The sequence below is a fragment of the Gavialis gangeticus genome, unplaced genomic scaffold (assembly GCF_001723915.1).
Source record: "Gavialis gangeticus isolate Ggan-Ray unplaced genomic scaffold, GavGan_comp1, whole genome shotgun sequence".
Classification (NCBI taxonomy): domain Eukaryota; kingdom Metazoa; phylum Chordata; order Crocodylia; family Gavialidae; genus Gavialis; species Gavialis gangeticus.
The window spans coordinates 8,692,225-8,701,438 of NW_017729013.1; the positions used below are offsets into that span (position 1 = coordinate 8,692,225).

General features: G+C 43.5%; 1 protein-coding gene across 9 annotated transcripts in view; it reads left to right on the forward strand.

Moving 5' to 3' along the window:
- The window catches only part of CUX1 (cut like homeobox 1), a 549,359-nt gene that overhangs the window by 391,480 nt on the left and 148,665 nt on the right, over nucleotides 1–9,214 (forward strand). For 6 of the 9 annotated variants that reach the window (XM_019511453.1, XM_019511457.1, XM_019511456.1 and 3 more), the window contains exon 11: nucleotides 935–1,123. In XM_019511453.1, coding sequence (XP_019366998.1) covers nucleotides 935–1,123 — 189 coding nt within the window. The remainder of the gene's footprint in view (nucleotides 1–934; nucleotides 1,124–9,214) is intronic. The other 3 variants (XM_019511454.1, XM_019511458.1, XM_019511460.1) reach the window with 1 other exon arrangement.

Genomic DNA, 9,214 nt, shown 5'->3' on the forward strand with positions numbered 1-9,214 from the left:
TATCTATTTTTTTTTATTTTTTCCCCTAAAGGGAAGCAGGAATTCTGGGCCATTATTATTTTCATTGTTCCCAATAGTGACAGTGTAGCAGTAAACAGTTGTCAAGTTCAACCAAGAAGCAGATTTTTTTTTTTAAGTGGCACTCTCTGGGACAGTATTTCTAGGAACGATGCCCAGAATGTGTGGTGGGTATAGTTCCAGTAGCAAAATGTATGCCTCCATGCTCTTTATAGTTCTTATTCCTCCAAAATAAGCACAATTTTTGGTGCTGTTTTTAAGCACAGATTTTTGTTGCCAGCAAAGCTCTCCTACCACTAATAATAATGATTAGCTCCAAATAGGATCCTTTGTTTCTTTAGGTGCTGTACTTAACTAATTGACATTGGGCACATCTACACAAAATGCTGACTGCTCAGTAGCTGACTAATACTGCGCAGTAGCGTGTCACAGCATGGACAGTGCTAATACGCCACTGTGCAGTATTATTAGGCTACTAAACAGTAGTGTCACGTAATACGTTTGCTAGTGCCACTGTGAGGTAACTCCGGTTAATGCACATTTATTTAGTACTTGCTTACAAAAGTACTAAATAAATGCACAGCAACCACTACACAGCAGCGTCTCATGTAGACGCACCCATTAGCTATTGGCTGTCCTCAATATTTGCATGAAATAGGTAAATTGATTCCCTCCATGTTCCCCATTTTACAGATCAGCCACTTCAAGCCCAAAGGAGCTAATTTCCCCAAGTATACCCAGTAAGCCAGTAGCAGAACCAGAATTGGAAACTGTTTCTTACTGGCAGGCCTGTGCTTTGTTCTCACTAAACTGCCTTCCTTTTGAGCTTTGTATTCATACATCAGTGTACGTTATACATGTATACATAAGACATATATATGTACATATATTTTAATGTTGTTTCCATTTACATTAGGAGCAGGCCATAGAGGTGCTGACACGATCCAGCTTGGAGGTGGAACTGGCTGCTAAAGAACGGGAAATTGCCCAGCTTGTAGAAGATGTTCAAAGACTCCAGGGCAGCCTCACCAAACTTCGTGAGAACTCCAGGAGTCAGATCTCACAGCTGGAGCAGCAGCTGACTGCCAAGAACAGCACACTTAAAGTAAGGGTCAGTTTTGTATTCGGCACAGTTTGCTCAGTCTTTGCTTAGAGTATGGGCTTCAGGTAACCACATAGCTGTTTGCGGGTGCAGGCTCTGCTTGTTCATTGATGTTCTGAGTAGGGCCTGGTTTAAATTGCGGGCCCAGCTCGCAGCACAGTGGCTCCTTTTAATTTTGGAGTCCCCCCCTGCGTATCCCTATCAGCCCCTCCACTGTCTGCTCACTTCTGATGGCAGGGAGGTGAAAACTGCGGTTTTAAATATGCCACATTTTTGTCTCCCATCTGGTCAGCAGAAAACAGTGGGGCCGCCAGGGCCCCTCCTCCGCCAGTCAGCTGCGGGAGGCAAAAACCGCGGCATATTTAAAACTGTGGTTTTCGGCTCCGGGCCATCGGGAGCAAGCGGCGGGGCTGACAGGGCCCCTCTGCCAATCAGCAGCGGGTGGGGGACTCCAGAATTAAGAGCTGCCGCACAAGCTGGGCCTGCAATTTACACCAGGCCCTAATTATGGGTGCCACAAGTTGTTCCTTGTTCTGAGTTATTCATTTCTTCAGGATATAGTTTCAATATTTCTGACATCTTGTGGGGTTTCGTATAATTTATGACATTTTCACTGAATTTCTTCTACCTATTTCTAGTTCAAGTCCTACGTAGGAGAAAAAAAAGTCTTGGAGCATTAAAATCACTATAATTAGCTTCATTTTTCCCTCTTAAAACACAGCTACCATATATATGTCTGCAAATAACCCAATTGCAAGTCACATAGAAAATCTTTTTCAGGATTTAAAAGTCTTATAAATAAGCCATGTCTGTGTTCATTGTCACTGTTTTGTCAAGGACAGCTGTTATTTAGCAGTCAACCTGGGAACCCACCAGACTACTTTTTTTCTTCCATTGTTTGGAGGCACAGACACAAGAAAACTTATGGAACTAAAGGAAAGCAATTAACCATATCAGAGCACTTCTAAAAATGTTGGGCCCTCATCTTCCCCCCCTAAATAGAAATTGCTTCTAATTTGTAGCTAGCATTTCATTCCAGGCCTTCAGTGTATCAGCCAGTAGCACTCTTCAGACACCACAAAAATGACACCTATAGCTATTTCTTGAATGACCCCATTACCTTTTGTTTCAACAGTCTTTCTTTGTGCACCATTCCACACATTTCTGATCTGTCAGTAAGCATAAAAAACGTTTCCTGACATCTGTTGTGAATTACTGTCCTGTAACTCCTGTATCTTTCATTGTTCTGCTATCTATGATGGTAAATGGGATTAATGTATCTATTTCATTAAAGATGTCATAGTGTTTTTGGAGTATGTAGTATCCTGAGAGACTGAGAGCAGAGCTTACACGTATTACAGTGTGGGCAGTCATGGTGCTCTATGGTAGCTTGATCTATCAGTATGATGTACCCTTAAATTGCAATCCTCTAAGTTTTTTTCTGATTTTGACATTTTCCAAGGGATAGGCTGGTGCCTGTCAAGTAATAAACCAAAGCAATTAAGTTTGGTGTGTGTTGTATGTTTTAGGACATCTTTCTAATGATTATTATGCAATTTTTTTCCTTGCTGAATTTTTGTCTTCCATATTGATGGCATCACATCCTATCCCCATGTCATTATTTTAGTAGAAAGATGAAGGAACTGAGATGCTTTTGAGGGATAGATTTTAATGTCTTCACTTGAATTGTAATTTTTTCACATAGACAGATACACAAAATACCTTTGGATCCTTGTGTTTAGCATGCTCCTTTAGGACTGGATATACTCCGTCAATGTGTCTAACCATTAAGTTCAATAAATAGGATTGGCACTATTCTGTTGCAAAGCAACTCTGCAGCTGTTATTTCAGTAATCTGTTTCCATGTTCTCATAGGTTTGAGCCAATGACCTTATACTCTAGTTCTCATTGACAATGGATAAGGCCATTGATTATTTTGATCTGATTTATGGGGTTTGTGCCATTTTAATCATGTTTAACCCTATTTGCTACAACAAAATAGTAGCAAATATTACAATATTGCAGTAATGGTAATATGCAATTTACCTTTCTGTACCATGGTATTGGAAGAATCCAGGTGCAAGTTGCATTGTACTAAGAACCATATCAGACCAGTATTATGTAGGCCTAACATTTTGATCTTAGAGAAATTGCTCCTAAAATTGCTAAGATTTTAATAGTTGCCTTTACAAAAAATGAATCATTTTCACAAATTAAAGCTATGGGGTTTTTGTATCCGTTTCTTGGGGGAACTCTTTAATACTGTGTGGTTTAATGAAACAATCCAGCAATATTTTTAATGTCTTAAAAATTATTGCTTCCATATCTTCATCTGATCTAATAATCAAAATGTGTCCTCTAGTAACAAGACTTTCCTAACTGTAATTGTCTTAACCCCTTGTCACTGGGAGTCAGAAGTTCCCCACTACTAAACAAAAACCTAGCAGCACTACTTATCTAAGTCTGGCATCAAATGACCTGAGTTAATTGAATAAGCTACTTTTGAAATGTTGTATATGCTCTTGGCATTATCACTTAAGGACAAATTAATATTATTTTAATTATTATTTAATTGTTAATTCTTTTAATATATCTCAGACTTATCTAATACGTGAAAACTGCTTTCATTATTAAGTAATTTTAATTATTTATTTTAAAAATAATTTAGAGAGAAATTCATCTAGAGAGCACTCCTAGCATTTTATTTGCTATTTGTGTGTTCCTGTGGTACACTAAAGCAAGTTTATTTCTTCCTTCCAAATCCAGTATATAGAAATGTTTTTCACTACCACCAGAATATTACTGATACCCTGCATTACTGATTAGTGCATTTTTAAACTAGACATTAGAGCACACTTTATTTTGTCTGAATTAACCAGGTTGATATTTAGTGCAGGATATTAGTTCCTCCAGATTGTCTCACAGCTTGAACCTTTGTTACACTTTTTTCTATGCCTTTTACAAGGATCTTTGAGACAATTACCATACTAATATGTTTTACAACAGTCATTGACTGGGGAGATGCCAAATGTTTAAATGGTCTGATTACATACAGACCTTGTATTCTCAAATGTATTGGTTTGTATGGTTTATTATGAGTATAAAAGTACAGAGTTTCCATGGTAATATCTGTATTAGTTAGTTGGGAATGATGGGCTTATATTTTAATATAGTGTTTAAAATTTTTTAGTCCTCTGAAAGTTACTATTCTCTGTATTGGCTTACCATTGTAGCACTTATCTGTGGCTCTGATGCAGGGACATCGGATGAGGAAAATATTTTTGTATTATGCATATCTTCTGTTTTGTGCGCATGTGTGTGTACATGTGTGTGTTTGCCTGTATAATCTTCCTGAAATATACTCTGCATACCAGGCAACTACACTAATCTACATTTACTTTAAGGTTTGCTAAATGACAGCCAGCATGGCTTCGTCATGGGCAGGTCTTGTGTTACCAATCTCATGTCCTTCTACAACCAGGTAATTCACGCCCTGGATAAAAGAGCAGAGGTTGACACTATACCTAGACTTCCAAAAGGCCTTTGATCTGGTATCCCATGATATGCTCATGGGAAAATAGGAGGATTGTGGGCTTAACTGCTTAACAGTTAGGTGGGTAGGAAGCTGGCTGTAGGGTAGGACCCAGAGAGTTCTAATGAACGGACCTGTGTCATCCTGGTGAGAAGTGGCCCAGGGTGTCCCTCAGGCCCATGCTTGGTCCAGTGCTTTTTAACATCTTTATCAATGATTTGGATGTGGAGGTGACAAGCTCACTGGTCAAGTTTGCGGATGACACCAAGTTATGGGGCAGTGTGGTCACGCTTGAAAATAGGTCCACCTGTCTCTGCAGCCTAGACAGGCTGGCAAGTTGGGTAGATTGGAGCCAGATGAAGTTCAACATTGAGAAGTGTAAAGTGCACCATCTGGGGACAGACAATCCCCAACACACCTACAGGCTTGGTGGCACCAAACTGATTAGCACCACAACTGATAGGGACCTAGGGATAATAATAGACCATAGCATGAACATGTGCCATCAGTCCGATGCTGTAGCCAGCAAGACAAAGTCAGGCAGTCTACAGAGCCTCTGGCAGGTGGGGGTCAGGCCTAATTAGAGAGGCCGGCAGGTGAGGCTAGGCCTGATCAAGGGAGTTACGTGACTGACAGGAAGATACCTCATTGGAGGAGGGCTGCGTATAAGCCCAGACCCTGAGACCAGGGCTGTTAGTAACATTTTGGGAACTGGTGGAGGAACATTATGCAGCAGGAAGGCTGCTGCTCCTGAATGCCAGCAAGGGGAGGTTTGGAGAGGAACTAAGGGGATGGAGGAGGTTCCTGGGGACCCAGTGCAGGGTCTAGAGCCCTGAGAAAGCAGCTGGGTGCCTAGGCCTGTTGAAAGGCCAGGCCAGCCCAGAGAGTGAGGGACTGAATGGACAAGGGCCTAGTTAGGAGCCAGGGAAGCCCTGGAAAAGGGGCTGAGAGCTAGTGGGCCTCCTGAGGAGCTAGGCAAGCCCTGAGAGAGGGGCAGATGTGTGAGAGACCTAGGGAAGATCCTTGGTAAACTCAGTGAGTGTGGCAGAGCACGGGGGCCTATTGAGGGGTCCAGATGAGCCCAGAGAAGGAAAAGGGCCATGGTAAGAAAGATCTGTTGGGAGCTCTGGGTGAGCCAAGAGAAAGAGGAAATGATCTATAGAGCAGGTCCAAGAGGGCAGACCAAAGAGAAGAGAGGGCTGGCTGCTTGCGAACCTCAACTGGTCCAAGCTTGGCCAGGGCCCAGGAAGAACCAAAAGGTGAAATAGCCCACTGGGAGAGACTTCCAGAATCAGGAACCTGGAGTCTCTACTGGCCTGGAATGAGGGCCTAGGAGAGGCCAGAGGTCTCTGTGAGGGGGCACAGCCAAGAGGGAGGGGTTGAGCGGCATGCAGTCCAGGATGCTGATAGCTGGTGCTAGGCTGTCTGAGGAGAAGGGATCAAGGACAGGGGTCTGAGAGTGAGATGGGGACTAGGGATGGAGGATTCAGAGTGGAGATGGAGCCAGCACTGTAGGGCCTGGTGGTTAGGAGCACAGGAGGGTATAAGACATTGAGGGGGAGCCCAGAGAAGGATGAGCAAGTTCTGGTAGGCCTGAAGACTGGTCCTGGGTAAGACCTAAAACTGCACCCTACTGAAGTTAGTTGGTGTGGTGGGTCTACCTGTGATGGGGTAACCTCCATGAAATACCATGCATGAGCCACTCCAGGGAAAGGTGAGAACGGGGCACAGGAAAGCCTCAGCTCCCACTGTCTTGTGGGTTACCCTGTGGAGGGGTAAGGTATGGAGAGCACACCCCAACAGAAAAGTACTTGTCAAGGAAGACCATGTGGGCCACAGGGAGTCCAGAGGCCCAGTGAGAGGGACCTGAGCCACACAGTGAGGCCCAGCAAGTATAATGGGATTGGGGGGTCCAGCAAGGTACCAGGAATGGAGTGCAGGACCAGACAAGTCCAAGGGCCTCGATAGTGAGGCCCAGCAACAAGGGGCATAAGGGGCCTGAAGAGTGTTCAGAAAGGTGGAGAACAAGATAGGATGAGAGACCAGAAAGGGACTGGCAGCCCAGAGAGGGACCTGGTAGCCCAGGGAGTGGTTGCATGAGACTGAGGGGTCTGAGGGCCTAGCGAGGGGCCAGAGGAGAGACTGAGGGTAACCTGAGTAGGGGCTGAAGGATCTGAAGGCCTGGAGTGTGGCTAAGAGAAGCCAAGGGGTCAGAAGGACCAGTTAAAGGCTGTTTCAGCAATAGGCTGCCATCTGTGAGGCATGGGAGATAGTGTAGGGAAGGTATGGAACCATGTGGTTGACCCATAGGGCTACAACCACGACTTGGGTGGTTATGATAGTAAGATCAGGGCAGCCTCCCACAATAACCTCCCTATTGATCTATTAGCATCAAGGTGTGGCAGGAAAGAGCAGGGTAGACTGGCCTTAGAGTGGGGTAATTTTCAAAAGAAAATTGGGTACCCTGTGACACTAAGAATCTCCATCACTTTAATACAACTAGAATAACTGCAGAAAATATTCATTTTCATTTTTTTAACTTAAAAAGCTATTTATTTAAATAGATATACTTGGAGTATGAGTTCCACTGGTTAAAATTCACTCTGCTTTCCTGCAGTTAACTATCATTAAATCTTGTTGTAATGTATTGCTTACAAAGTAGCAGGGGTAATAGCATCTTCTGCTATAGAATGTGATGGTTTTTATTTCATGAGAATTTCCTTTGAATGCATTATAGCAAAATTGATTATCAGTGATAAAACTGTCATCTTGAAATGTAGGACCTGGGAGTGAAACAGAAATGGGCAGAATTATTTCAGCAGAGAAATACACATGTAATACATTATCAGGAAGGACAATTGAAGCAAATTGGGTGGGATATAAATCTAATACATCAGGGCTGTCCAACTGGCCATCTGTGGGTCACATATGGCCTATGACGACTTTCACTGCCTGCCCCTAGGGCAAGGTAGTGCTGTGTGCCACAGCCAGAGGAGCCTGAGGGTGTGTCTTGGGGGTGCACAGTGCAACCGTAGTGAGGTGATGCAGGATGAACCAGTAAGGGGAGGGGCCATGAAGGAGTATGGTACAGTGGTGGGAGGACATGAGGGCGCATCAGTGGTGGGGCATCCATGTCCCTCATCTTGGAGTTATGAGGAAGTGGAGAGGGAGGGGAGGCAGGCAGCTGCCACTGCTGCTACCACTGCCACCACTGCTATGGGGCCTGGCTGGGCCTATGCTCTGTGTCTCAGACTAGAGTGGGAACAGAGCCTGCTGGTGCTAGAGCAAGGGTAAGTGACACAGGGTGAAGGGACAGGCAAGGGATCGTAGGCTGTGGTAGGTGGGATATACAGGGAATGGGAGGGTGGGAGCTGAAGACTGAGGCTGCAGACACAAGGGAACAGGCAGTAAGGAGGGCAAGCAGTGGGGGGCAAACTTCTTCCCCACCCCACTGCCTGCCCCCCTTCCACCACTGGTGGAGGGGGGGATGCAAATTTAAGACAACTCTCCAATAATTAGATTCTATACATAGGAAAATGTAACAAATTTATAAATTTTTCATGTAGAGATTCTAACTATTGGGGGGTTGTCTTAGATTCAGGGTTGTCTTAGATTTGGGTAAATATGATACCTTCATTGACAGTAGGTATCAGATTCAGATATCATGATGAGCTCAGAATGGGTTTTATCAGTTTTTTCTTAGTAATTCTTTCTACCGTATGTGCGCACTATATCTTAAAACGTTGCAAGACAAATGTATTTTATAATAAGGCCCAGTCCTGCTGTTTTTACTCTCTGAATAAGTCTCATTGCAGTTAATAAAACTATTCAGCTGATAAGCTGTCTAATCTATTGAGGTATTTATATCTAGATACTGTTACAGGATAATTTCCTTTGTCAGGTGGTACTGCTTTAGTCTAACATCTGTGCCATTCCCTCTATTATTGTTCTTTATTCAGTGCTTTATTTTGAATCTCTATGGGTGTGTCTACATGAGACACTTTACTACACAGTAGATTAATCTACTGCTCAGGAAGGTGTCACCATGTAACCAACATGGTGACGTGGTTACTGTGCAGCTACTGCACAGTAAATTAGGCTAGTGCCTGGTTTTCTACTACCTGTAAATACTACCTGAATCTCAGTGCAGATTCAGGACTGGAAGATCAACCACATACATGATATTTTCCCTGCGTCAACTTCAAGAAAAGTGCAAAGAGCTAAATCAGCCATTGTACATTGCCTTCATGGATCTAACTAAAGCATTTGACATGGTCAGGAGAGCAGGTCTATTTGTAGTCCTAGCAAAGATAGGATGCCCACCAGTCCTGTTAAGTATTATATGTTCCTTCCATAACAACATGAAAGCAACTGTTCAGTTTGATGAGTCTACTTTGGGCAGCTTCGAGATGAAAAGTGGAGTGAAGCAAGGATGTGTTCTTTCCCCTACGCTTGTTGGAATCTACTTGGTACTCCTGAACTGCACATTTAAAGATATGGAAGGTGGAGTGTACCTTCACATAAGATCAGATGGGAAACTCTTCATCCTGTCATGATTTAAG